At 47.2% G+C, this 27,677-nt stretch overlaps 13 protein-coding genes across 13 annotated transcripts; 6 read left to right on the top strand and 7 right to left on the bottom strand.

Moving 5' to 3' along the window:
- Positions 1–406: 406 nt before the first annotated feature.
- FTJAE_147 (uncharacterized protein) lies at positions 407–907 on the top strand (the record flags this gene model as incomplete). The annotated part of the gene is made up of 1 exon (XM_037347562.1): positions 407–907. One exon carries the CDS (start codon positions 407–409, stop codon positions 905–907), a length of 501 nt encoding a protein of 166 aa, XP_037212750.1.
- A 1,023-nt stretch (positions 908–1,930) lies between these two features.
- FTJAE_146 (aromatic compound dioxygenase) lies at positions 1,931–2,699 on the top strand (the record flags this gene model as incomplete). Its single annotated transcript, XM_037347551.1, has 2 exons — positions 1,931–1,965; positions 2,021–2,699. 2 exons carry the CDS (start codon positions 1,931–1,933, stop codon positions 2,697–2,699), a joined length of 714 nt encoding a protein of 237 aa, XP_037212749.1.
- Positions 2,700–3,199: 500 nt separating this feature from the next.
- On the bottom strand, positions 3,200–3,680 carry FTJAE_145 (uncharacterized protein; the record flags this gene model as incomplete). The annotated part of the gene is made up of 2 exons (XM_037347540.1): positions 3,200–3,564; positions 3,614–3,680. 2 exons carry the CDS (start codon positions 3,678–3,680, stop codon positions 3,200–3,202), a joined length of 432 nt encoding a protein of 143 aa, XP_037212748.1.
- A 652-nt stretch (positions 3,681–4,332) lies between these two features.
- Positions 4,333–5,274, top strand: FTJAE_144 (uncharacterized protein; the record flags this gene model as incomplete). The annotated part of the gene is made up of 2 exons (XM_037347529.1): positions 4,333–4,561; positions 4,616–5,274. 2 exons carry the CDS (start codon positions 4,333–4,335, stop codon positions 5,272–5,274), a joined length of 888 nt encoding a protein of 295 aa, XP_037212747.1.
- Positions 5,275–5,617: 343 nt separating this feature from the next.
- FTJAE_143 (uncharacterized protein) lies at positions 5,618–6,376 on the bottom strand (the record flags this gene model as incomplete). Its single annotated transcript, XM_037347508.1, has 1 exon — positions 5,618–6,376. The coding sequence occupies one exon, from the start codon at positions 6,374–6,376 to the stop codon at positions 5,618–5,620; it is 759 nt and encodes a 252-aa protein (XP_037212746.1).
- An 890-nt stretch (positions 6,377–7,266) lies between these two features.
- FTJAE_142 (uncharacterized protein) lies at positions 7,267–7,650 on the bottom strand (the record flags this gene model as incomplete). Its single annotated transcript, XM_037347409.1, has 1 exon — positions 7,267–7,650. One exon carries the CDS (start codon positions 7,648–7,650, stop codon positions 7,267–7,269), a length of 384 nt encoding a protein of 127 aa, XP_037212745.1.
- A 684-nt stretch (positions 7,651–8,334) lies between these two features.
- Positions 8,335–10,467, bottom strand: FTJAE_141 (galactose oxidase precursor; the record flags this gene model as incomplete). The annotated part of the gene is made up of 1 exon (XM_037347304.1): positions 8,335–10,467. The coding sequence occupies one exon, from the start codon at positions 10,465–10,467 to the stop codon at positions 8,335–8,337; it is 2,133 nt and encodes a 710-aa protein (XP_037212744.1).
- Positions 10,468–11,814: 1,347 nt separating this feature from the next.
- On the top strand, positions 11,815–12,841 carry FTJAE_140 (uncharacterized protein; the record flags this gene model as incomplete). Its single annotated transcript, XM_037347194.1, has 3 exons — positions 11,815–12,129; positions 12,187–12,195; positions 12,536–12,841. The coding sequence occupies 3 exons, from the start codon at positions 11,815–11,817 to the stop codon at positions 12,839–12,841; spliced, it is 630 nt and encodes a 209-aa protein (XP_037212743.1).
- Positions 12,842–12,906: 65 nt separating this feature from the next.
- FTJAE_139 (uncharacterized protein) lies at positions 12,907–15,469 on the bottom strand (the record flags this gene model as incomplete). Its single annotated transcript, XM_037347085.1, has 4 exons — positions 12,907–13,194; positions 13,261–13,718; positions 13,978–13,992; positions 14,038–15,469. The coding sequence occupies 4 exons, from the start codon at positions 15,467–15,469 to the stop codon at positions 12,907–12,909; spliced, it is 2,193 nt and encodes a 730-aa protein (XP_037212742.1).
- Positions 15,470–16,297: 828 nt separating this feature from the next.
- Positions 16,298–17,505, top strand: FTJAE_138 (protocatechuate 3 4-dioxygenase beta subunit; the record flags this gene model as incomplete). The annotated part of the gene is made up of 3 exons (XM_037346976.1): positions 16,298–16,514; positions 16,567–16,716; positions 16,763–17,505. The coding sequence occupies 3 exons, from the start codon at positions 16,298–16,300 to the stop codon at positions 17,503–17,505; spliced, it is 1,110 nt and encodes a 369-aa protein (XP_037212741.1).
- Positions 17,506–19,101: 1,596 nt separating this feature from the next.
- Positions 19,102–21,671, bottom strand: FTJAE_137 (general amidase; the record flags this gene model as incomplete). The annotated part of the gene is made up of 6 exons (XM_037346868.1): positions 19,102–19,314; positions 19,795–19,904; positions 19,956–20,185; positions 20,231–20,524; positions 20,577–21,001; positions 21,048–21,671. The coding sequence occupies 6 exons, from the start codon at positions 21,669–21,671 to the stop codon at positions 19,102–19,104; spliced, it is 1,896 nt and encodes a 631-aa protein (XP_037212740.1).
- A 643-nt stretch (positions 21,672–22,314) lies between these two features.
- FTJAE_136 (transporter HOL1) lies at positions 22,315–24,277 on the top strand (the record flags this gene model as incomplete). The annotated part of the gene is made up of 7 exons (XM_037346759.1): positions 22,315–22,520; positions 22,587–22,794; positions 22,843–22,962; positions 23,016–23,138; positions 23,187–23,662; positions 23,716–24,045; positions 24,094–24,277. 7 exons carry the CDS (start codon positions 22,315–22,317, stop codon positions 24,275–24,277), a joined length of 1,647 nt encoding a protein of 548 aa, XP_037212739.1.
- Positions 24,278–25,909: 1,632 nt separating this feature from the next.
- Positions 25,910–27,436, bottom strand: FTJAE_135 (cytochrome P450 monooxygenase monooxygenase (lovA); the record flags this gene model as incomplete). The annotated part of the gene is made up of 2 exons (XM_037346649.1): positions 25,910–26,307; positions 26,356–27,436. 2 exons carry the CDS (start codon positions 27,434–27,436, stop codon positions 25,910–25,912), a joined length of 1,479 nt encoding a protein of 492 aa, XP_037212738.1.
- Between the last annotated feature and the right edge of the window lie 241 nt (positions 27,437–27,677).

The raw sequence follows: 27,677 nt of genomic DNA, 5'->3' as shown, positions 1-27,677 counted from the left end.
AGGGGTATCTTAAATCCGCCGAGCTCAGTTACTATTTTTGGGATAATGGGAAACAAAGGCCTTTGCTGCACAGCCAGGCAAACTCACTACGTATGCATAAAATAGGCTAGCTTAACTACAGGGATGAAGGTTGTGCGCCCGTATTTGGATAGCTTAGCTGACGTACCCGCAATGCCGCTACTTGTGCATTGGCAAGTTCCAAATAGCCCCTGGAAAAAACCTTCCTTTTTGCTGTTTTCTCATATTGTCATATGATAAATACTAGGTTGAGACTTGTGGAATAAATACGGTAGCTTTGCCCCTCTCATTTCTCACCAACAAACATCACACGCGCTTCGCTCTTATAACTTCTTTCCGAGTTCAATCTAGCCCCCGAGATTCAGCCGTATATCTCCAATCTTTCAACATGTCTTCGACTACCTCTTCAGCCGCTGCGCAAACCTCAACTTGTAAGGGCGGCCAGAACCTATACAACACCCCCGTGCAAAACTCTCTTTGCGCCATGCCCTATGGCGGCAATCATACCGAAATCATGACTAAATGCTGTGGAACAGCCGACATTGTCAGCTACTATGATAATTGTGGCATCTACTGTCTCGCATCGAATAAAAACGTCTCTCAGATTGTCAAGTGCCTCTACGAAAACGGGGCTGCCTGGGAGGATGTTTTCTGCAAGGGGAGCGGAACCGCCTCTGGAACTGCAACAGCTATCCCAACTGAGGCTAGCATAATTGCGACTGGCGGGTCTTCCGCGACTGGCACCAAAAGCAGCACAAAGACTGCGTCTTCGACTTCGGCTGCTTCCAACGGCGCAGTACCTAGCTTTTCTCCTCAGTCTCCATTCAGGACCGTTGGCTTCGTCATTGGTTCCCTCCTTATCTCCGCCACCCTTCTTGGCCCCGTTTAGATCTGAGCAAGAGTAGACGATTCTTACACAGCAAGGGAAGCTCGGCATTAACAGAAAGTAATATTCTAGAACTGCAGGGAAAGGACTGTGTCAGCCCGAATGGAATTTTCGTGTATGTCAAGATAATTGGAGCCAAGAGTCGTCTTTATGGTCTGGCTAGCGTTCCGAGCATGCCACTCCAGCATTTAGTTAAGGAATAGTTAATGCATTTCCCTAATGCATTACCCGTGCGATTTAAGTAGTGAGCTATCCTCTGGACGCTGAGAATAGTGCTCTAAGTAGTAAAGACTTATATAAATTACTTACTATATATACTCTTTATATATAAATCAAGGCAGGTAAGATATAGCAATATTATATATATAATAATATAAGGAATACAGAAATAGAATATATAGAAAATATGGAAATACGGAAATACGGAAATACAGAATATTAAGGGCTTAATAAGGTATAGACTCGGGGTATTTAAGTTAGATCTAAATAAGAGGTAAAGCCGCTTATAAAGCGGCATTCCGCTTAATCAGCGCAGGATCGAAAGCATAAACATCCAGATCGCTAGCGGTAAGTATACAGTTTATCTTCCAATGCTGACACCCGATAAGGCCAAGAACACGACAGCTATGCTGTTCTTACTCGACATTATAGGCATATGGCAAAACAGCCGCTTTCTTACTAACGAGTTTGCTGTATAGGACTACCTAACCTTGCTTCTTAATACCTATAACAGAAACCCAAGCAAGCTAGATATTTCTATATAGCTCTTAGTCGGTTTGTCTAGGAGGGCTGAGAAGATCGAGAAGGAGAGAAAAATGAGGAGCGTTGACGAGAAAGGTGTGTTTTGTTGTTACCGCTTTTATGACAATACTGCCGAGAAATGCGCTTACCTAATAATTATATCCCCTGCTCAACGCCCGTAGCTTCTATAGCTCCTTCGCCACAAACCACAACGCGACATATACTGGTTATAACTGGGATACTCGCAAGGAGGTGCTATTTACAAGCTACTCGGACGCATGTACTATGGACCAAGAGACCACGTATCGCCCGTACTCTAGGTATCCCTCAGTCTCTGCTTAAAGTAAGTATTAATTGGGATGCATATGTGGCTAGAGAGCTGATCCGTTCCGATATTGTGGATGGCGAGGCTGGAGTGCCTCTGCATATGGAGGTCCAGTTCATCGACTATAAGACCTGTGAGCCGCTAAAGGGAAGATATGTGGACACGTGGGACTGCAACTCGACCAGCATCTACTCTGGTGTTGTTGACGAAGTGGTCAGTAAGGCCTCTGATCTCGATACTACCTTCTTCAGAGGTATCCAGCCTACCGATGAGCTCGGCGTCGTCTCTTTCGATACCAAGTTTCCTGGCCACTATCCCCTTCGGGCCACGCATGTGCATGCCCTCGTTGACCAAAATGCGAAGCTCCTTCCGAACAATACTCGACAACTCAACTCGGGCAACATTTCTCATGTCGACCAGATCTTCTTCGACCAGGAACTTTGCAACCTTGTCGACACTATTGAGCTATATACCTCCAACGCCAACAAGATAGTCAAAAACGTAGAAGACAAAGTACTTTACGCCGAGGTTAATGACATGGATCCAGTCGCACGTTACACATTCATTGGAGACACCGTAAGTGAGGGACTCATGGCATGGACAGTTTTCGGAATCGAGAAATACGCCAACTACAACGGTGTTGTGCAAGCAGCCAGTTATTATGGCGAAGACGGCGTTGGAGCCAACGCAGAGTACAACTTGAGTCTTCCAACAAATCCTCCATACTAAGTAAGCAACAAGAGCTCGAGATAGATACCGTGGAGTTAGTTTCCAGTTCTCCATACACTGTAAAGATTGCCATGCTTTGCGCACTTATCCATGCCCTTGCAATACAGCAGTTCCTGATTATGACACAAATCTCAATCAGCCCACAAAATGATAAGGTGTTACTGAGCACAATTCTTGGATCAGATCCTAGGGATTACACTTCTCCAATGTGTCGACTAAAGCGCCTCGCATCATTCTCTTGGCAAGCACCTACTATGCCACTGCGAAACATCATACTCCTTTTACTGTTCGGGCTTTCAATACACGTGAATGACGCTACCCAAAGTACTAAAAAGCTGGGGTCTGACATGGCTACAGCGCTTTGCTTTACTATATCATTGATCTTTACAATCAATGCGTACTTTATTCACTGGATTGCACTATACTGGGTTGTTACTGCTGAGTCACTGGCTTGACTATGATGATCAATATTCAAAGACGTCATTCTATGACATGAATAGTTAAGCCTCACTTTCAACGCCGCGCTCCTCGATACCGTCATCCTCCATCTTCAAGGTATAAGCCCTGCCATATGCATTCTGAGGATCTCGCTTCTTGAAGCCATCATCCTTCATCTTAAGGGTATAGAACTTCCTGTATGCATCCTGAGGGTCACGCTTCTCGAATCCATCGTCCTTCATCTTGAGAGTATAGGCCTTGCCATACGTGTTCCTCTGAGGTTCACGCTTGTCAAGATCGTCTTCCAAGATGTACTTGACGCCGTAGCCAGGAGGCGTACGCTTGTCAAGGTCATCCTCCAAGATGTACTTGTTTCCATAAGTAGGAGGTGAAATAGGATTCGCCTCTCTCTCAGTAATTGCATCGCCTAAACTGAAGGTTAACATTTACTGCCTGTCAGGCATAGTACAACGTACCAGGAAGAGGGCTTGCAACTGCAAAGCTGCATAGTGCAGCGGTGCTGAGGATCTGAGATAACTTCATTGTCGCTCGGTTTGCTATTGAGAACTGTTGTACCATGAGACTCGTTTCTTCTTCAGTTGGATGCTACAAAGGATCATTTCATCATTAAATACATCATCTATCATCTGCTCTTTCCCACTGCTCGTATATTTGTTCAAATCGGTCACTACTTGGAAGGGAAGGTCTTTCTGCTGCGGGGTAGATAAGGTTTGATATCCAACGAAATTCGTCCATTGGTGTGCATCAACAGAAGTTCTTCTGACGATGCGTCACTACATATTTCGTTTTGGTGTAGGATGGTGATGCCAGAGTCCAAAAGCATCGCGTCAAGAGAAGACGTCTTACCGGAACTCGGCATCTGTCTTCAAAAGTACCCACTTTGATATCCTCTTCGGAAACCCGAGATCTGTCTCGGATTGCTGTGCCGGATTGATCGGCATCCTGCATCAAAAGTACCTTTGATATTCTGCTTGTGGAAGGTGGTTTACTTTTGGCCCCCAGATTTGGTGATGATAACGAAATGCTACAGGACATCGGTGATAAAGCACTGCCATTACTCGAGTTACAGTTCATCTTCTACAGCATTTAATCATTTGCAAACCCGGGAGCCATTAGGCTTATTTACACCTGATCAGCCTGCTTGCCAACGGGATCTCTGAACATAGCCAAAATTATGCCATTCAATGAGGACAGAGGCTCTGATGAGAGTCTTCTAGGCAGTGACAGAGAGAGTGATGAGATCGAGTGGACTCGACCAAGCCAGCGACAGAGTTGGAGAAAGCATGCTTGGGTCGGTCTTAACATTCTTCTCTTTCTGATATCTCTTGGTCTTTTCGGTGCTGCTTCCTTCAGACTTAGCTCAAAGTCCGAGATGGATTACGTCCGCAAGACGTCCTTTTACTGTGAGTTTCCCTTCAGTCGCCTTGATGTCAACACTTGATTAACTCTTATTGCAGCTCCTGTCCTGGACTCAATCAACTTCAAGATGAGGCCTATTGAAACAGAGGGTGGCTTATTTGAAGCAAAGAATCCGTCCAAGTGGCGCAACTCACTCAAGCCTGATCCGGAGGTTGATGAAGCGTGGGAGGATCTTGAGATCATTCGTGTCTTCCCTATCACCGAGGCTGAGGTTCGTCGACTGGGTAAAGACCCGGAGCTCCTCGTCAAGTTCCCCCAAGAGTATGGTCTTGGTGATAATGCTTACATGGCCCAAATCGACATGTTTCATCAGATCCACTGCCTTAACCTTCTTCGGCATCTAGCTTGGGCTGAGTACAACCGCAATGGCACGGCAAAGAAGCCTTTTAGTGACTTGCATTGGATTCATGTAAGCCATTGCACAGACATCTTGATGCAGAACCTCATGTGTAATGGAAACTTGGACATCATCACCTTCAACTGGGTTGAGACTCAGTCAAATCCATTCCCGGACTTTGCTGTCAATCATCAGTGTCGCGATTTTGATGCGATATATGAGTGGCAGGACAAACATTCAGTGCCAAAGGAATGGGGACGGAATGTCACTCGCCCGGCTGGCGCAAAGCAGATTCCAATCAGCGAAGAGTATTATCGTATATATGGGATTGAGAAGCCTAAGGTATCTACAACGCCATAGTTGCACTAAAAGACCCAACTTGTATTCCTTATACAGGCCAAGCAGTTACTCATTGTTTCTCATCAGAAGTATTTACCAAGGATGATTTAACTAAGGTTGACAATGACGTTAATGATGATGTGAAACCCCATAGATGTGGTTCATATAGCGCTAGGTAAACTTTTAGAATATTGAGCTGGATACTTATTCCTGAAGCCCTAAAAAGGACTTCAGTAGTACTCCCGAATATATTTACAACTTCGTCGAGAGTCACAAGTCTGTATGACCACCTGATTATCAAGCAACATAGCCGGGGAGACTCTTGGGCTAAGGTAACTCAGTTTCCAAAATAAGCCCCAGCTGCTCATCGACATCCGCTCCGCTTCGAGCTCAAACAGACCTTTCGGTGTCCCCCATTCTTTGGTGAGGAACCTGACACAAATTTGCAGCATCCAATCCTCCTCTCGCATTTCTCTTCAATGAGAATAGCCACCGCATGTGCTGTGTTGTACGTGATATCTGGAGCAGAACGATAGGGTCCAACCCTTAGTCTACAACCACCATAAATAGCGGCAAGCCTTGTGTCTCCTATATTGAACTTGCTCTTCAGCATATTACGTATGAGGTGCTGGCAGTCCGACTGAGACGCAAGATAGTTGGCGCGGTCGCAGTTTATCTTGAACGTAGCACGTTTGGCGAGGTTCTCGTCCGGAGTCGCGTCCACAATCGCCTTGATGAGATCTGAGTGGGTATCGTCGCTACTAGTACTCGCGTAGAGAGCCACAGCTTCAGCGTATTGAACAGGAGCGTTGACCTTGTAGCCGGCTGCATCCTCCTTGACGATGTCCAAGATGGTGTCATTGGTGTCTTGTGTGATACCATCATGGACGCCTCCCTCCATGTGGAATCTCGCCCATATCGCATCACCATACCTCTTACTCTGGATGGCTTCAACGTATTTGCTAGACCAAAGCTCGATCAAGGGCAGCATGGACGCATTTTGAAGAACATCGCTGATGGGGATATCCAAGAAGAGCTGTTCTGGCAGATGGGAGGAGTTTGTCTGTGCGACAGCATGCTTTGCACTCAGAAAAAGAGTTATAGTCAAAAGCTGAGAAAGCATCTTTAGGTTCGAATTGGATGATGATGGTTGTTTGGCGACTTGAACTAAACCATGAACCGGTCCATTCTAACCTTTTTATGTTTTGAATAGCTCTTGGCTAAAGGCAAGACAATTTCCATCTTGACTTCCTTGTATCATACGACAAGGGGTAAGTGAATGTAATGACATGTTGTTGATTGTTGGTTGTTAGTTACTTGTGCGCTTTGCCGCAATCCTTTGGCCAGGGTTAAGATGTTGGCTCTAGAGCAACAAGGGTGAGTAAGTCCCGCAGAGAGGATAGCAAAAATTCTTTCGCATCATAATCCAAAGCATACAAGATAAAGCGCTATTATTACTTGCGGTTTGGCGTTGACTTGTTAGAGAGAGAGATATGTATCAAGGTTAAGTATTAAAACATCCAAAGCCTATTTGTATCAAGACCGGGTTTATCTTATCCAAGGCTGTTCCTCATAATCGCTGCATTTGATCACATTGGCCGGGTCGGCATGAAACCTGACGTGCCATCTTTGCATTAATGACGGGATAGTGTGAGACTCTGTTGGTCCTCGTTATGTGTTGGTTGTGATTTCTGTGTTCTAGCCGTCATCAGAGGCCTTTATTCATTCGTCCGATTGGCTGAATTAGACACGTGTCATTGTCAAATGCCGACACATCCGAGTTATCGGTCTTTTGAGCATGTTTTCTCAATCAATTGATACTCTTTGACGTTGGCTTTCATGAGTGAGCAAGGGCACATCCTCGTATTTCATGCTATGAGGCTATGAGTTGTCGGCAGGCCGCTGTACATACAATGAATCCTTTTCAAAAGGTCCAACTAGTCTTTCAGCCTACCCTGCTCGATTACACCGCCTCGTCGTCACGTCTCCATCTTCTTCTCTCCACTTTCAATCTCAAGATTCCATCCTGTCAGTATCAAAGATGATCTTGAGGACCTCCGGGTGCCCGTCTGTACTACTAGACGTTCGGTAGAGCTCCAAAGCCTCGGCCCATAGCCCTGGCTCGTTTGTCCTTGCTTCAACTGCATCTTCCCTGATTTGATCAAGTACCGTGATATCAGGATTCGGGCCTTCACCAATGATGACACCGTTTTCTACCCCTCCCTCGATGCAGTAGCGAGCCCAAATAGCGTCCCCATATCGTTGCTCTCGAATTGAATCGATATACATAGTCTTCCATGGCTCGACAAATGTCACCATTGTCTGAGTCAGTACTTCATGAATGGAGATGTCAAGGAATAGCTCCTCGACTGGGTGCATGATACCAGGTTCGCTCATTTCGGGGCTGGTTTATGTCAACATGGCACAAAGTCTAAGGAAGGGTTGTTCCCTACGATGATCAAGCTAGAGAAAACCTAGATATCAACAGATGCGATAAGAAAGGATAATGAGGTTAATTAAATGTAAGACCGAACCATAGGGAGAAGGACAACTATGGATTCGCTTCAGTAGAGAGATGGATAAGAAGGTGGCGACGAAGCAATTTATGGGAGGGGGACGCCTGTTTTATCTTAGGGGCAATCAGGCAACGGGCTGCAATTGGCGAACTGGTAGGGTTTGTATCGTAATTGGGCTCCCCGTCTTAACATACAATACCTTATCTGCCAGTGCTTCATAAGGCCCATAGCACATACACATACTTAGACGCCTATACATAAGATGGAAATAGATTGAAAAAAAGGCAAAGAGCGTATGAGCAAGTTTTAAAGTCCTGGAATACAGTACTGCTTGCTATAAAATAAGTCTATTTGTGTCGTAGATGTCACTTCAGTTATGGGCGGGGTATTCCCTGCATTGAAATGGAAGTGCCAGTAAAGGCATAAAGATAATACAGATAATACAGATACAGGGTTTGTAGCTTGTTTATTATAGTTATAGTCTATCATGAGTGCAAAACACAGTTCATTGTAGCGCCATGGAGGTTTCTATCCTGAAAAGGGAATGCTACATTCCGCTTGCTAATTACAATGCAATCTGAACTGTCTTTGACATGCTAGGAGTGCCCTGCGGCGACATGACAAAAAGATAGTAATAGCCAGGCAGAAGGATGCCACTGTCCTTAGGTAGCTTGACAGTGTACTGGTTGCCCTTGACCTGGAAGTCGGTGAGAGGCACACGCCTCTGGTCACTGTTGACGGAATGTGTAGCGCTTCCCATGCGAACAAGAGACATCTTGACCTTGCCGGAAGTGTTGGTGACATTGAACTTGAGAGTGCTACCCGCTTTGACAGGCTTCTGGGCAAGGTTCTGGATGATGGGACGCTTAGCAATGGAACCATCCTTGTTGAACAGGTAAGGAGGCTGGAAGATCTCTCCATCGGCATGGTCAGCTGTCTTGTCGCAGCCAGCAGTCGAACCACCAATCTTGGCAACATAGCAGAGACCGCCACCACCGATGAAAACCGTAGCATCAGGCAACAGGATAGAGACAGAGTGGTAGTTGCGGGGAACAGCGTGAGGCGCAAGCTGGGTCCACTTGTTGGTGGCAGGATTGTAGAGCTCGGGGACCAGGATACCATCAGTGTTGGTGAAGACCATTGCCTTACGTTGACCTCCAGTCACAAGAACAGTCCCATCAGGAAGAACGACAGCGTTACCGAAGCCACGAGGGAAGGCCATATCGGCAGCACGCTTGACGGAAGCTGGCTTGTAAGGAGCTCCAATAGTGGTGATATGAGCACGCTTGTTGGCATCGCTTGCGGTATAGTCCTGGGCACCACCAGCTGACAGAATCTTACCGGCAACGGCATCGTACATGACAAAGATACCGCACATAGCATCAGCGTTATCTCTCTTGCCAGACTTGACAATCGAACCCTTTTGCTTGGTGCCATACCAATGCTGTTCCTTACTGGGGCCAGCTTGGAAGACACTGCCGTCCTTCCAACCAAAGAGCCAAGCGTGGTTATCCTCACGCCAGATACCCTCCCGATCCTTGGTGAGCATAGGCTTGACATCGGCTCCAGGCAACATGGTCCACTTGTTGGCCTTGGGATCGTAGACCTCACCATTCTTTCCCTGGCGGGGACCGGAGTAAGCTCCTCCAATGGTGAAGACTCGTCCATCAGACAGGATGGTGGAAGTCTGGTAGCCACGAGGCATCTTCATGTCAGGTCCTCGGGTGAAAGAGTTGGTCTTGGGGTTGTAGAGTGTCACGGCCTCGGCATCGGAACCGCCCTGAATCAAGATGCGGCCATCAGCGAGTTGACTCATTCCAGGGCAGAACATGTCGTGGTGAGTATCGGCAACCTCACGCTGTCCAACGGCACCAGAAGGTAGATCGAGAACTCCAAATTGGGTACGGCCAGAGGCACCACCAAAGGCGTCAGCGCCCCAAGAAGAGAAGAAGAGAAGTTGTTGCGATTGAGGGAATTGGGGAACAACATAGGCGGCAACAGGAATGACAGGAAGACGGATTAGATCAGACCACTTGCCCTGGGTCGCAGGCTTGGACTCGACTGGGGAGTGAACAACGCTGTATCGCTTGCTCTGCACCCAAAAGAGCGAAGCCTTGGGCTCAGTCTCTTTGATGTGGCAGACCTTATCCTGCTTGTCGTAAACGGCTTTCTTGCATGTCTTGATACCAGAGCAGATATCAGCGCACGCAGCAAGAGAGGCGCAGTTCTTGGTCATTCGGGCAGTCGGGCCGACATAGTCGCTGTTGTGGCAGACGTTGAAAGTCTTGCCGCCCTTGGCGCGGTAGTTGTTGGTTGGGTTGGGGCAACGAGAGATGAAGACTCCCTCGTTGACGTTCTTGACTCGGATGGTGTCGAACTTGGCATCCGACGCCCAGTTCATCTTGGCCTCGTTGGCATTGTCCTTGACGTGGCAGATGCGGTTTCGCTTATCGTATACAGCTTTGACGCATCGCGGGTCCTTGCTGCAGATTTCGGCACAGGCATTGGTAGACTTGATGTCCCGAGCGACCTTGAGACTGCCTCCACCGTATCGATAATCGGTATTGCGGCAAATGGTGTACTCGGTGCCGGTCTTGGAGGTCCATGATGCTTCTTTGGACGGGCACTGCGTGAGAGCAGCAGAAGTGAATGGAGTAATTAGTAGGGCTGCTAGAGCCACGAACGGAAGTTGAACCATGTTTGGTTCAGTCGGATATTTGAAGTATGATATCGATATCGAGTGATTGTTGTAGTTGTCGAGTCAGCGAAAAATTATTAATCGGATTGTGTAATTATTAGATTATCGAGAACCACGAAAAGAAAACGAATGACGATTCAGCAATTAACGAGTGTCTGAATGAAACAAATGTCGAAATAGGAAAAAAACGAAAGAAAGACTCAGATAGCGAGTGCAGAGAGGAATGGTCCTGTCTGAAGCTAGCAAAATAAAAGCAGACCAGGCAAAGCTTTTATGTTTCAAGCTTAAAAAGTTCCCTCAATGAACCATGCAACCGCGATCTCAGCTGTGGCTATGTTTAGACCGAGAAACCCTGGCTGTATGGATGGAAATATCGTTCACATCTCGTTCCCTGCCCTGTCAATTCTCCCCTATCTGGTGGAGCTACCGGTACCTGACACTAACCTAAGCAAAACTAAGCCAAAGCAGGCTCTCGGACCCACGCCAAGCCGCTGCCAAGCTGTTTGTGGATGAAAATACGAGGCCTGGAATACTACATAAGCGGTTATGTCCGTTCGTTCAGGGTTCTACGCGCCTGGCAAGACAAAGGGATGGTGCCATTATTAAAGGATTTGCTATAGCCTTAAGACGCATGTTAGTTCCCGCTGAGGTTGCTCTGTGCGTGGGTATGCAGCTAAATGAACAGATACAGTTCAACATCCATGACAGTAAAATGATATCATTCGGTATTATCAACGAAGTGACTGATAAGCACGATCGCGGTGCTCTGTATAACACGCTTGATAAAAAGACACGCACTGCAAGCCATGTATGTCTTGCATAGAGTAGTGAATAGTGCTGTTTAACTTGGTAAAGTCATAATAATTGAAAATTTCTTGTGCAAGTGTTGCTGATAAGTTGTAAACTGTAGTCGTTGTAGTTAAATAATACTAGAAATTGCTTATTTTCGCTTTTGCTTTGTCCTGTCCTGTCGCGGTTAAATCGATAATGGCAGTATTTCTAATGAAAAAAAGGTAAATTACAGTAGGTAATTAAAGGAATGACCTCTTCTAAATTGACTCCTCTAGACACTAGAGATGAAATTAAAAACAGCCGGTTCTCTTATTAATATTATATTTATTAAAAGCTGAATTTTCTCCTCTCTTTTAACTTTAGGGTAATGCTCGGTTTGCGGGTCAGCCGGTTTTATCTGAACTCGGCTTACGCAGGCCTAAATCTTCCGGGCCGCGGAGAATCTTCGCCGAATACCGAGGCCACCGACTATCGGAACTATTATTTTGGGACAACCGAGCCCGTTTCCACGGTCACTATTTCCATCACTCAACCCAAGTTCCCTGCACTCGCATCATGTCTCTGCGGCTTCTCAAGCGACCAGTTAGCATTGGATCAAAAGCTTCGATCTCACAACTTCGTTTACAATCCGGCCAGGCCCAATTGAACAATGATCTGCCCGCGTTTCCCTCTCGGTGGTTCGCTGATCTACAAGCTCAGTTGAAGAAATTCACTAGCGATAGCTACCCATCCAGCTGCGTTGAAGAAGCAAAGAGACAATTGGTGTCGAATGACCAAAATTGGCTGCAACTCTTGGCAGGGCAGCAGGGGTTCCTCACCGATAAGAAATGGCGAGGTCTCGATAACCACCAGCTCCTTTGGGGTGACATGGTAAGCTGTTCCTTATCAGTGATATGTGCATGATTCCTAACAATTCTCATCGTTTAGGATAGCATGGTAAGTCGATCTCTTTCGCTGCATTTTTTTTAGGACTAAATCTAATATTTTTAGGGTAAGTAACACAACTTCTTCTAATACTTGGGAGATCTGATCAATCTGATGTATCATAGGCCATGTCAACAATGTGATGTATAACCGCTATGTCGAAACCGGACGGGTGCATTTCATCCGGCAGCACAGCTTAGATGCAGCAGAGCACCACAAGGCTCAATGGGATGATCTGGTGACACCACGTAGCCTTGGCCTTATTCTCAAAAGCATTACAACGGAATACAAATTTGTACAACTCCCCTGTCAACCCCAGCATCACCAAGACTGACCAACCGCTTTTCTATAGCCTCTTGAGTTCCCAGACCATATCACTGTATTGTATAAGCTGGCTGAAGCTCCAACCAATGAGTCAACGTCACTCAAGATGGAAGCTTGGATTCTATCAGAACAATACCGCCGCTTGGCAGCACGATGTATCGACGACACTGCCATCTATGACTACACTACGGCAAAGAAGACAGTCTTGAAGCCGTTCATGGTTGAGAAGTTTCAGCAAACATTCAGCCTGCAACAAGAAAACCAGAAGAAGTATACAGAGCAGGCAAAGCAAGCAATTGAGGCTGCCAAGGAGCTTCAGACAAAGTACAAATAGTTATTCGGCTCTTGCCGTAATATCACAAGCATTTGGTATACGCTCCATCTTTCCAGTCGAACACTTTACTTAAGACCCTTCTTATCCTTAACTTGTTGCGCCAAGCGGTTCAAGTCTGCTGGCCACAGCGGATCCTTTTCAATTCCGTGAACAACCTGGTCAACCAAAGCAATAGCCAGATCATCCAAAACCACGGCCTCCGTGACGCCAATACCTAGAGGTCGAGAGATGGCTGTAAGGGCAGTGACCAATATACCACCCTGGACAGGGACATGACCAGGTTTAGCTATCACCGCTTCTACGGCACCATCGCTGGCCTTTGCAAATTCTACAACTTGGTTTTCTGCTGTACCCTAGGATCCACGCATGTTAGCAATTAAAACAAATACTTTAAACATAAAACCCAGTAATCATCTTACCCGTATCCGTCTAAACTTGGGAGCAAACCACATAGTCTTATTGATATCCCGCGGAACTGCAACCGCGCTGAGATACGCCACTCGAAACGGTCGTGCAAGGCCGGACGAGCGCATGGCTTCAAGGCCGAGCATGGTATAATCCTGGCAAACCTTGCGCACCTCTTCAGGGTCCATTCGAAATGCGTGAGAGGGTGTCACGCCCACTGTCCAAATACATGCGCCTGCGCCGGCAAAAGCTTCTTTTGCCGCAGGCGAGTAGGCACCATAGTCCGGCACAATGACGTTTTGGAGTTTCGTGGCGGTTTGTTCGAGAGGTCGGCGGGTCACAGCGACAACGCTGGTGACGTCTGAGCGTGCAAGGGCTTGACGAAGGATCCCCGCGCCGATGTAGCCTGTAGCGCCAACAACGATAAGCTTCATGATGGAGATCAAAAGAAATACCTTGCGGGCGCAATATTCTGGACTCAATAGACTTATTGAGTTGATGGTTTTTGGTTGTTTAGCTGAAATGAGTTGCTGACATGCATAATTCCAAACTGTCAATCTTGTGCTTGAGTCAGCTGACTTGTGAACCATATGATAAGCATTAATGTTTTACTGGGCAACAAATGACGTCAACAAGAGATTCAGCTAATCCACCAATTCCAAGTGCTTCTCCGCCTTATCATCCTCTGCGCTAGTAGTTTCGAGCTCTTACATCGCAACCACAGTACTTACGAGAGTCTTCTGGGCCTTAAGAAGTATATCTATTTACTATCTCAATCTTTACCTACATACTCCCTTCCCACAGGGCTTTAGAAAAACATACCAGGCGAAGAATATCTTCATCAAGCAAAACAGCCTGTCGAACATGGCATGGAAGGATCTTGTTATGTTGGGAATCAGTAGCCACACCGTTGGCCAACTCGAATACCTCAGTAACTATGTAGCCCAGTACCCGACAGATTCCTTTTATAGCATTGTCTCTAAAGACCATGGGCTTATCCTGGCTGCGAGACTCAAGGAATTGCCGGATCAAAACGCACACGTGAGATTCATTAAAGTCTGGAATCGGGTCTTGGTCCGGCTCAGTGAAATGCCGATATGAAGCAACGTCTAGACTGATAGGCCTAATTTTCTTCTCATAATCTGGGAACAATATCTCGGCTATTTCTGCAACGTCATCACCTCCAAGATGAGGCAGGATGAAATGCTCGAGATAACTGAGGGTCATCTCGTTTATGAGATCGAATAGCAGTTGCTTCCATGGATCGATGAACCCATGGATAGTTGGTCCCATGCCGCTACTGGAGGCCTGTTCTTCGCAATAACTTCGCAAAGCTTCAAACTCTTGTTTTCTCAGGAGATAGTCGCTTGGGTGGTATAGGCCAAGCAACTCAGACACCGGCGGTGGGGAAACATGTTGGTAGAAGATCATGTCTTTGACAATCTCCATTCCCGAGAAGCCGACTCCTTCGCGGAGTTGGCGCTCAAACCTCTCTTGGGGCGTCGTATACTCTCGCAGTGTTCCTGGAATTCCCAAGAAACTTGTCCTTGTGAATTCGGTACCTGCGGAGAAAAACAGGAACGATCTTGCGGCGGTGCGCGTATCATCGAACCCAAAGCGGCCAAACATGTATTCTCCATGGGGAATATACAGCCAGACTCCAGACTCTGCGCTGTCTCGCAGGCTTGGTCGTTGGCTCTTCCATCTCTGGACCAGCTCTTGCGCAACAGAGCGGTCAACAAGACCAAGAGAGTTGGAGTTTGCCAGCACATCATCATCGCCTTCTTCCTGACCCTCACCAATCTCATCCAAGCAACGTTCGTTGTAGTAGCCCCAGTCATAACGATTGACCACAAAGACTCCCGCCTGAGAAGTGATGTCGTTGTTCATCGTACTTCCATGATCTGGTTCGTAAGGAGAGCCAGATATGCGGAGGATCTTATCGACTTCCTGTCTGGGGTCAATGTCCGCGTGGGCCACGAACCATGCTACTGCATCGCTCGTCTCAGAGATAACAAGCTTGTAGACATTCCATATCCCGTTTTGCGCGCAAATGTTGTAGTTAATACTGTGAGCTTGGACTGTGCCACTGGGGTGCGGCGGAGCAACCAGGAGACCTTGAGTGGGAGCAGAGGAGCCGAACCAAATGTTGTGCAAGGAGCCGAAGCAAAGCTGGCCCGAGACGACGGAGAGAGTCGAATGTAAGGTAGGAGAGTTCGCCATATTGATTGCTCAAAGGCCCTACACATTGATGCGAAGTCTCAAACGGTAAGCATTGGTAGAGTCTGTATTTATCTAGGCACCATGGCGAAACAACGAGCCGTCTGCCTACAGAGAAACTGTTGCCTATCAAGTTTAGAGGTTAGGTCATTTGAACCCCGCATTTTCCACCAATTAAACAAAGCCTACCTCATCTCGGAATACCCTCCTATCACGGTAGATTACTTAGATTGTAACTCTCTCATTTTAGCACCTATCTTGAATCTCAAAGAAATCATGTGTCAGTGGTGATCTTGTATGGTTGCCTAAACGGTGACATAACTTGTCGATCGCGGCCCCGGCCGTAGTGCCGCCGAGCCTTGAAAAGTCTGTATATCCGAAACGTTAAAGACATGGGTCGGCATACAACTGTGCTCTTTGACCTTCTTTAACGAGTCGGTTCCGAGCCGCCTGTGGACCTCATAAGGCATGTTTGCCCACATCCCGATGATCTACGTTGGCGCACGCATATCACAACGAATCAGAGAATACTATTTACCAACGTCACGTTGCAACCATGACGCTCCTTTAAGCATAATACATTCGGAATGGATCCTCCTGCCAACTACGGCCATTTTTCGCATTACGGAACTTTTTCGATGTGACATTGCCAAGACGGACGGGATAAAGACGTGATTGATTTGCAATGGTGGGATACCGGTGTGATGCGACCTGGAGGACTGACGGAGATGTGATAGTCCGTCTGAAAAGGCATAAAAGGAGCTGGATTTCTCGCTTTGTTCACCGACATTCAACCTCGCTCACACCACTGTCTTTGTCTGTGCTGTTATCATGCATCTTTCTGCTTCAATTTCTTTGGCATTGGCCGCTTTGGCCGTGGCCCATCCAGGTGAAGATCACCACGATGAGCTTGAGACGCGTCGCTCTTTTGAGGCCAGTGCTGAAAGACTGTCCCTCCGTCACTGTGCCGAAATCCTGAAGGCCAGAGGTGTCACCGAGCGTAACATCAAGCGTCGTTCTGCCTTGATCGAGGAGCACCGCCAGAAGCGTAAGTGATACTGAATACATATCTTATCTCTTTCTAATGTGCCTTGTCTCAGGTGGTATCAAGAAGCGCGATCTTGAGGACGTTCTCAACACAGACCACAACAAGACCGATCTCGGTTATACACCCAACACTCCAGCCGAGGTCCTCTTCGCAGGCCAGAACTCATGCGTGCTTACCCCCGAGGTCACTCTCGGTCCATACTGTGAGTCTAGTCAGCTATCCAAAAGATATCAGCTAACAATTACAAGACGTCAGTGGCGAGTCTATCCGACGCGATCTGAAGGAGGACCAGGAGGGCGTTGACCTTATTCTCGACTACCAAATCATCAACGTAGCCACTTGTGAACCTGTACCAGAGCTATATCTCGAGATCTGGCACTGCAACTCAACTGGTGTTTACGGCGGCGTGAATAACCAGGGCAACGGAAACTTTGCCGACAAGACCAACATCGACAAGACCTTTGGCCGAGGCATCCAGCCAACTGATGAAGATGGCGTCGCCCAGTTTGAGACCCTCTTCCCAGGTCATTATGTCGGTCGCACGACGCATATTCATCTCTTGGCTCATGCAAACGCTACTCTATACCAGAACAAGACACTTGGAAACGTCATCTACAGCAGCCACATTGGCCAGACCTACTTCGACCAGGACCTGATCGAGGAAGTTGAAGCCCTTGCTCCTTACAACACCAACACGCAGGCTCAGACCACAAACGCTGGTGACGGTATTCTAGCTCAGGCTGCCAACCAGGACTACGACCCTGTCGTCGAGTGGACCCTTCTTGGTGACACAGTTGCTGAGGGTGTTTTCGGTTGGCTGGCTTATGGCATCAACATCACTACCACTGAGAAGGTTACACCCGCAGTCTTTAGATATGAGGATGGTGGCCACACCAACCCTGACTTTGGAGGCGGCGGTCCTGGTGGACCTGGTGGACCTCCCCCACCAGGCGCAAGTGAGGAAGAGGACACCACGAGCGTTACTGCTTAGACTTCATACACTGAGAAAGATACTCTGCCGTCTATGGGTATTGGCCGACAGACAGCTAAGATGATTGCTTCTGTTCTACTATATATCTTGATACAATATCGCAGCACCTCTAGGCATAATAGATCAATACAACATACAAGATTTATTTTGCCAATGATACACAAGTCCGTAAGAGATCTCACAAGTGCACAAGTTATAATTAGGAATAGTGCATTAGGAGTTTATAAGAGATATCATAGGCTTCAATTGATTCCAGCACATTAACTCCAGCTGGAGATAAGCACTACGCATCTGGAAGATACCCCGGGAAGATAAGCTTAACCGAGGATTTCCTGACGTAGGCAAGCATCTCTATCCTTGTAATTGGTTATCTCGTCCAATTCGTCCCGTATCCTCTGAACCTCGCCATATCCTATGCGTTGCTGCATCCTTGTCAAGACCTCCTTCACCAGCGTAATCTCTTCCAATGACCTAGCACCGTACCCAAGGATTAGCAATGGCCATGCTCCTAAATAACAACCGCTCCATTTTTGATGTTCCTCGGGGCATTGGAGAATATTCATGGCCAAATCGAGTTGCCATCTCCAGGGCTTCCCATCTCCTTCTCCAGCCGAGGATCCCGGACAGATTGTATCATCAATTGTCGTCAGTGCTTCGGTGATGAGATCAAGGAGGAGAGAGGTTGCGATGATCATCAAGTCGTTGAAGCTAGAATCTCCATTTTGAACATTCTGGCTGTTTTCGTCATCAAATAACAACTGCTCCCAGTACTGCAGTTCCGCCTTCACGCCCTTTATGTGATTGGAAAGACTACTCCGAGGAATATTATATGAGTCGATTATCCGTAGTATAAGTCGATACAGGGACGTAGGTACTCCGAGAACGATGTTTGGCTTTGCTGAAGATGGATTTGCGTCATCGTATGAGCGCAGCAAATCTTCAGCATGCGTGATGAATTCTGAGTCTAGTCGAAACTCGGGTCTGAAAGGCCTTCTGATAGATAATAAGAAGCCTTGATACAGCACGCTTTCAACATTTGCCCTGTCCCAGCTTTGGATAAATGGCTTTAATGAGCTTTTGTCTCGGTTCCTCAAGCTGAGCAGCTTCACAGCCCCGACAACGTGAGGCCTTGGGTCTGACATTACATCGAGACTCCAGAACTGGGTGTGGGTCACGTTAGCCAGTGTTACATGGGACAGCAAGATGATTGAGTACATACATTATAAACGTACAGGTATGAGGCAACCGTTAGTAAACACGAATGCCGATAGGCATCTGAGGGACAAAAGTCCACAAGTTCCTGGTTCAGCCCACTCATAGCTTCTGTGTAATACCGCAAGGCTATAAGGCGATATCGATCTTTGTTCATCAGTGCATGTTTGTTTGAAGCACAGTTGGCCAATATAGCATATTTGACGGTTTTGTTGTGTGACATCATGTCCATAAGGTCTGACTGGCATTGAGAGAAATACGACATGTCCTTAGTTGGAAGCGTGAGAGAGTTGAAGTGGAAGCTGTAAAAGTGATGCACCAACTCAAATTCTATTTCCGTTTCGCAAAGTGGATGGTTGATAGTAGTAAGTGACGTCCTGGTATTCAGAATCGGGACGATATCGTTTGACCGCTCGCCAGTCTTGGGTGGGGAGCTGCCTTCACTAGCGGGAGACGAAGAATCGGGAGTTGCACGTCGTCGACGATGCCTTTTATCAGCCATATCGGTGGCTTTGGGCCACGAACAGATGCGGTCAAAGCGAGAGCAGTTACGACATGATGGCTTCGCTTCGTCACATTTGACTCGTCGTTGTCTGCCTATGAATGGTCAGTAGAAACATGGACCCAATGTCTCTGTACTAACATGTAACGCAGCCAGTTTTGGCTCGTAGTTTGGCATCTGGCATTGTCAAACGGGCGGTGATGTTCTCATGGGTATCTGAAAGGCGAACCGTTATGCATGGAGTTGAAAGCGGAGAAGTTAGTTATGGTACCAGGGTCAAATCAGTAGCGGGGAAGTCGGGGTTTTAAGTTGCTACAGGCGACAAGAGCAGACCTGGCGCTAGCGCTTTTGGCCTTGTCCAGTGTCTCTCGCTAGTCCCCTAAGCTAATGGACTCCAATGGCCGACACGGATAGGTACAGTACAATTGTCACAAGCCTCCCATCCTCTGTTAATGGTATCGATCTTTACTCTTTAGTGGTTTTGATGAGTTTGAAATAGTGTGGTTCATTAAGAGTACGAAAAGCTTGAATTTGCAGTTCCTCAGTTCTATCTTCAGCCTTCAACCTGTTCATACCCGGACAATCTTTGACACCAACTCTGTAGCAGCGACCGTGTCTTCATCGCGGAAGTGTTTACCAACAATTTGCAACGCCAAAGGTGCTTCGACGTACTCTTCTGGCGAGTCTACTCTTGCATTAGCATCAATCCAGCAACGTTGCCAGCAGCATGTCTTACACTTGTTGTACTCTCTTTCCTCTTCAGCCGACCGGGGTTTAAAGTCAGAGTATGGTGTATCGGTTGACTCAACTTTTAGTCCGGTCGGGAATGTGATGGCTGGCTGATCGAGGAGATTCCAGATGGCCGTGTATGAAATGTAATGACCGTCGCCCAACTTTGCCGCAGGCCCGACGTAGACAGGACAGAGGATGAAGTCAACACCCCGATCCTTCATGATCTTATGGTACCTGAAGAAGTCAGCTAGGTCAATCTAGAGGGTATCGTATACTTACTGTTCTCGAAAAGTGTCTCTTTTGACATTGAAAGCCCAGTTCTCCTCTATAGTAAGGGGCCGTGGCGGAGAAAAGTTAAAGATATAGTCCGACAGCGGCGCAATAGGCTCTCCTCCCTTTTCCAAGAGTTCCTTCTGTGTTACAGCACATTCAGGAAAGTACAGTTTTGACACAATTTCCATTCCATCTTGGTGGTTATATGGCTCAAAGTCAACTACAGTGATGCCTGCTGTCTTGAGCTTCTCAACGGCGTATCGAAGCGCGCGAAGGACTGGGGGATGGGGTCGGACAAGGCTGCGACAACAGTTAGCTAGCTGATGGACACGATAAGGAAGAGAGAACTCACCCATCCTCCCACATAACTCCAATCGTAAAGTTACCAGGCTTTAGCGAACTGGTCTGCTTCCAAGGCTGAGGTACCAGCGATGTCTCAATCTCCCAGGGTTCCTGATCAAGAACAGCCTTCTGGAACAGGCCAAGGTCTTCTGCAGTGTTGGCTAGAGGTGAGATAACGCATCGGATGCTCTCTTGCCCAGAACCAGGGAGACACACGCCTTTGTACGGGTTGCGTAGTGCTGTAGTCCTCAGTCCATATGCGCCGCAAAAGGCGGCGGGTACTCTAACAGAACCTCCTAGGTCGGTACCAATACCCAAAGCTGCACATCGGAGTCCCAATGAAGCGCCTTCTCCTCCACTCGAGCCGCCGCATGTTAATGTTCGGTTGTGTGGGTTCACGGTCGTGCCGTAGATTGGATTGGAACAGTCAATGTGCTAAATCGTCAGCAACAGATCATCGAACAGGTGAAGACTGACTAACCATTACGCTTTGAGGCTCGTTGGTTCGTACATGGAATATTGCTCCAGCCTTTTTGCAACACTGTACAATCAAGGCGTCTTCTTCGGCAATGTTGTCAATAAGGGCGACGTAAGCCGAATGAGCAATCCGTCCCTTGTGTTCAATATGCTCCTTGGTCGAGATTGGGATACCGTGCAAGGGCCCCTTGATCTTGCCAGTTGCTTCGAAGTGGGCATCGAGTTCAGCGGCGGCTTCGAGTGCATCGGCGCTCATGAACTCGGTTGCAAAGTTGGTAAGTTGATGTGCAATATGAGCTCTCTTGAGAAAAGCAGTGACAGTCTCAACAGCCGTCAGAGAGCCAGAGGCCATTTGCTCCACCAGTTTCGTTGCGCTGGTAGCTGTGATCTCCAGCTCTCGTGCTGAGAGGAAGCCGCATGTCTCAATGAAAGTAGAGACATTGAGCTGGTCAGCAGGGGGGAGTTGACCAGATGGTAGAAGCCAAGCTGGGTTGAGAGAGTCTCGAAGGACTTTACGGCATTTCTCAGCTTGGATCTCCCAATCGGCGAGGACAGAAATCCCTGCGGACTTTTGGGGCTGAGAATGGTAGACAAGTCCCTGAGGAAGAGATTCAACAACAGAGGCCATGGTGTATGATGGAAAGATAGTAGAGGCAGAGATATGAGGGATGATGATTAGATAGAGCTTGGCTCTAAACGGATCTTTATATTCATACTATGAGCCCGGATACCATTGCCGGGCAGGACTCAGTCAATCTTCTTCGGCCTCTAGCCCAGTATCATATGATGCATATTAGAGACAAGCGAAATGCCTTTACTAAAACCCCCTTTCGAGATAACCTATCATTCGGTAATGATATCTATTGGTAGGATCCTCGCAAAAGTCAATGATTGGTCAAGGCATGGTCCCACGATCGAATCGGTTCAAGGTTCGCCAAACTGAAAGATAAGCTAAAACTCGTAAATATCGACTATTGGCTGTAACCCCGCAGGCCTAGATCCACCCCCGGATTAGATGATATCGTGATCAGCCTTGATATGGAACGAGCTGACGTTTGAAGTGCAATCTAGACTTTCTGGGCGATGGGGAGATTGCGATCTAGCAGCTGGCGCTAGGTTGAAAGGTGTTATCGCGTTCCGGGAATTTGGTATCCCTTCATTTCACGTATATAATCCCTGGTCTGTTCGCCAGCAACAGATCCTCACAGACCCATAGACCTCGTCCTCAACAACGAATTGACCAATCTTTTCCATCTCTTGTATACTTCAACATGGGCTCAGACGACAATTCGCCCCAACCCGTATCGGACTTTGTTCCTGGAACAGTCCTCCTCGTTGACTTTGATGGCACCTTGGATACTCGCCATGCTCAAGGTCATCGGGATATCGTTCTCGTACCAACACCCTCTGATGATCCAGATGATCCCTTGAACTGGAGTCGATGGAGAAAGACTCTACTCATGGCGACTCTATGCGCGTATGTCAAGCCACCGACTCACCACCGACTCTTGCGAAATAAGTACTTAACCTCTGTGATGAATAGATACTGCCTTGCCGTTGGTATTGCTTCGGCCGCGATCTACTCCGTTCTTGTTCCAATTTCAGCTGCCACCGGCCTTACTGTCGGTGATCTGAACTCTGGAACTGGATACATGTTCTTGACCTTTGGCTGGGGATGTCTCATCTGGCAGCCTCTGGCACAGAAGTTCGGCAAACGCCCTGTGTACCTTTTGTCCTTACTGGGAACAACTGTAAGTCTATCACCTCTCGCGTGTTTCTGCCATACTCACAGTCACCAGGGAATGATGATCTGGGCCCCTCATGCAACCACAAATGGCCAATGGATCGCCAACAAGCTCCTCCAAGGGGCCTTTGGTGCTCCCATCGAGTCGCTCTGCGAAATCTCCGTATCAGATGTCGTAAGTTGCTATCTTACTCCCCTTGCTTCTCTCAATCTCACTGACCGATGCAGTACTTTGCGCACGAGAGAGGCACATATATCGCTTACTACGCTTTGTTCCTTGGAGGCTCAAACTTTGTTGCACCTGTCATCTCTGGCTTCATAAACGACGGACAAGGTTGGGAATGGGTTCTCGTGAGTAACAAACACTGATAAGAGGTTCCTCGACTGACTCTAGAGTAGCACTGGTGCGCCATCTTCAACGCGATCGCATTCGTCATTTGCCTGTTCTTCATGGAGGAAACCAAGTACAACCGAAAGGCCACCCCACTCCATCTCAACGATCCTGTCGATGTAAACAAACCGACCGAGTCTCCTACCGATGGTAAGAAAGAACTAGAGTCGCAGACTACTTCAAATGTAGATGTAGTCAACGGCACCGTTCTCCCCTCATCCAAGACATTCCTCGACAAGATGAAGATCTTCCGAAGCGAGCATATTCAAGACAGCGTTCCCTTGAAAGGAATGCTCATTCGACCCTTCAAATACTTCTCCTTGCCTATTGTTGTGTTCTGTGGCTTCATGTACGGCGCTGTTGTCTGCTACTTCAATGTCCTCAATGGTACAGCATCGATCATTCTCTCGGCTCCTCCATATTCATTCAAAGCAAGCTCTGTTGGTCTCTGCTACATAGCTACAGTCATTGGAGTCTTTATTGGGTAGGTCTTGTCCGGGCTTTCACTCCAATGATACATAAGCTAACAGGAAGCAGGTCATTCTTCTCGGGCCCGATTGGAGACAAGTTCGTCCTCTACATGACGCGCCGTAACAACGGTATCCGCGAGCCTGAATACCGCCTCTGGCTTTATGCTGTTCTGGGCCTACTCGTACCAGGTGGACTACTACTCTGGGGCGTCGGAGCTGCTCATCAGATTCACTGGTCAGGACTCTTGATCGCCTTAGGAATCTTAGGTTCTGCAATCACTGCAGGCTGTCAGCTCCCTCTCAGCTACTGCATCGACTGCTACACCGAGCTTGGCTCTGACGCTATTGTCACAATCATTGTGATTCGCAACACTATGAGCTTTGCCATTGGCTACGGGTAAGTGACTCACCATCCTTCAAGATTTCATCTACTAACCTTTATCAGTGTCACTCCCTGGGTTACAGGAATGGGCTATCAAAACGCTTTTCTTGTCGCTGCCTTTGTTGCAATGGCGCAGTTCTCTCTTGCCTTTGTCTTCATCAAGTATGGCAAACAACTTCGACGAAACAGCACTGCGAGCTATTTCAAGTACCTCGAGCAGGTAAAGAATGACGGCCTCATTCACTAAGTGGCATCTTGTATATGTCTTTGGTCGACTGCTACTGTAACTGTATCTTTCATATTTGTAATTAACTATTCACTGCTTGAATTGTTAAATCGGTCATCTGATGCCTTTTCGCAATCTCCTTCGACTTGTATATATTACATCCCAGGCATTTTTGAACATCGCCTTTAAATTGCGTAGTTGGCCAATATAAATTGGTAAGGACGTTCCCTTCTCACGATCAAACAAGACATCGCTTTAACCAAATCATCAAGTCGATTGCTGAGGCTCCTTCGAGGACTGAGTTGTGTGAATAATATTTGCTGTGTGCTGTGATTGAATGAAGTCACCATCTTAGTAGATCAACTTGGCCTCATATCGAAGATCACGAGCCAGTCTTCTAAGCTTTAATATCTTAGACTATAAATTGGAAGCGAATTCTTGTCTCTTATCTCTTCTGAACAAGTGACAGCTAGGTGTTCAATACTGTATCTATCAATCTGTATCACAATTAACCAAGCTAATATCCTGTTACCAACCCAATTCAAGATCATGTGCATAGAAATAACATACCAAACCGTCTGCCTGGTCTGTGACATCCTTCTTACCCAGCGATTCTCTGACAACTGTTGTCCCCAGTCTCGAGGCTTCTTTGGACGATGTGGCAGACGCGGGAGGAGGGTTGAGACAACTAGAACGTTGTGTTCTAAATGTAGAAGTAGAAGTAAGAGGATGTGAAGGTTGTTTACTTATATGTTGGGGAAAGATTTACTGGAGTTTGGATATGGGAAATACAGTAATGCCTTGCGGTATTTAGAAGCTTAGATTAGCTTAATAAACGAAATCTGTAGCCTTTATTACGGTGCAAGCAACCGGCATTATTGTAGTATGCCAGTGACATAAAGAAGCGTGACATCGCGAAGTGCGAGGCTGAATAACTGGTCTCTTTCAGTCTATTTGCTCCTGTGTATATTTTACTCAACTGTGAACTGTCGGTGAGATTCTTGCAGTGAGTCATGGTGACAGACACCAGGAAGCAATTTTCACATATTCAAGGCTCAGAAAATGGTGTAATCTTAAGCTATTTCTGGCTGTGAGCAACACATCGCTGGTCACAGAACCGTTCATGTCGCCTCAACTATAAATTGCTTCGCTGTCGCCTTGCAACTTAGAAACTTCAACATAATTAGATCCACCATTCTGAACAATAATCTTTTACTATCTAAAATTTAGCCATTTATCACAGGTCACCATAATTGTGTGCAATGCAGAGAGCTGGTATTATGCCCAGATTGCAAAGGTTTGACAATTACAAGGAACAACGTAACCCCGTGTGCCAAGTCAGGAGGCATAGTTGGATCGTGCAGAAAACCGATTGAGGTAATTTATACCGAGATCTGGAGGGAGTGCGAAAAGTGCAAGGAGAAGAGAAAGAAGAAGAATAAGAAGTGATCGGCTTTTCGGTGTAGCTATGTGTTTGCTCTTTATGCCATGAAGAGGAGACAAGGCCCCAGGCATGATGCAATAAAATTATAAACAAGTCTCATTATTCTCCTTTAACCTTGCATGAATGCAGTTCTTGCCAGCCGTGAGAATACTCCCTAATTCTTGAAATAAATTTCTAGTCTATCAAGCATACACATATAACGTTCGGTGCTATCTTCTTCGAACTTCCAGCTGGGTATATGGATCAGTGGCACTCAAAAAGCCAAACGGCATAGGCTTGCCCAAGCACCCGTCCTTCAATCTAATGTCATATTTGAGTATGATGTGAGCCAGGCAAAGCTTCAACTCGCTGCCAGCAAAGAACCTTCCAGGGCACAGGTGCTTGCCCATGCCGAATTGAGCATGCTCCGGGCTTGACTGCACGAACAAGCTTGTGTTGTCGCCAGCTTGTCGGCGTTTATAAAAGCGCCAGGCGTTGAACTCTTCGGGATTCTCAAACTTGGCGGGGTCGTACATCTCTCGAGAATCGATGGCAATGTGAGTTCCTTTTTCGAGAAGAGTGCCATCAGGAAGCCGGGTGTCGCGGATGACCAATCTCTCCAATATGACTTAAATGAGTTAATAAGTGTGAAAGCCCTCACAGAGAAAGTACTTACCTTGTGAGGGGATTTGCCTTTGGGTCTCTTTCATAAAGCTATCGAGCAACTGCATCTTGACGAGCGAGGCAGCCGTGAAGTCGTGATCAGGTGCAGCATCTTCAATCTCTCGTCTCAAATGCTCAACAACCTCAGGGCGACGAGCAATCTCGACGAGGATCTGTCGAAAGAGCTCTGAAGTGGTGAACAGGGCGGCCATAGCCAGGGCAAGCTGAACATCCGCAGGCTCAAACTCGTTTCCGAGTGGCGACTCAAGTGTCCAAGCGAGGGCATCGTAGTAAGTAGGAGGCTCCTCCCCTTTGGACTTAGCCTCCTGTTCCTCTTGTTGTCTCTTCTGTACGACCTTGTTCACCATCTCGCGCGCTCGCTTCAGACCAGCACGGCAGGCTGCGGGTCCTGGGAGATACCAGACAACCAACCATCTCAACCACGATGGCCACAAATGCATTTCTCCAACAGCTCCAAAGTAGTCCAGAACATAAGCCCTCGAGACCTTTTGCCACTCAGGGTCAGCAGCGAGCTCCGGTCCAACAAAGATGGAAGCTGCTGCGCGAGAAATAACTCCGGTAGACCCGTCTTCCCAGTTGAGCGTCTTCCAAGACTTGCATTCTCCCCAAATTTCTGACAAGCCTGTCTTGATGTGTTCATTCATGACAGGCAAGGTCTTGTCCGTTTTGGATAGCTTTCCCTGGACCATGTTGATGACCATTCTATTTGGGTGATGCAAGACATGCTGAACGTCGAAGCCAGGGTAGCTAGCAAAGTATTCGTCTCTGACGAGTTGCTGATGGTCCAAGTCCTTATTGTTCTTGGCCCAGCCGACACAAGAAGGGGGCAGAATTGTCTTTATACCATTTGGGACCAGGATATTGAAGGGATTCTCGCCATACTTGGCTGCACCGTCTTGAAGTAGCTTTCTTGTGTTTGTCTTGTACTCGTGATGCGCCTGACGGTGAAAGTAGTCTTTTGGATATTTGTTGATAATTGGGAATTTTGCTTTCTTTTTAGCGAAGATGATAGCCCCGATCAGGATGGCTATTATTGAGACACCAAGGCCGAATGGAGAAGCGAGGAAAGCCATTGATTACTATTATAAATGTTGAAAAGAAAACGAATAGGAAATTCAACAAGAATACAAAGGTTTATCATTCGATATTTAAGCCATTGATATATTTGATTGCACCTGTATAATAATTATTTCAGATGTACTCAAAGGGGAACCCCAAGAGTTGAGATTTTTGCATGAGTCCTCGCCAGAAACGAGTTTTCGCGCTCGGATACAATGATGATCCTGTCTTATATGCTGGCATTCTGATTGGTCC

The sequence above is a fragment of the Fusarium tjaetaba genome (genome assembly GCF_013396195.1).
Source record: "Fusarium tjaetaba strain NRRL 66243 chromosome Unknown NRRL66243_c0000008, whole genome shotgun sequence".
Classification (NCBI taxonomy): Eukaryota; Fungi; Ascomycota; class Sordariomycetes; order Hypocreales; family Nectriaceae; genus Fusarium; species Fusarium tjaetaba.
The sequence above is the reverse complement of the archived record's forward strand: the minus strand, read 5'-3'. Positions and strand labels throughout refer to the sequence as shown.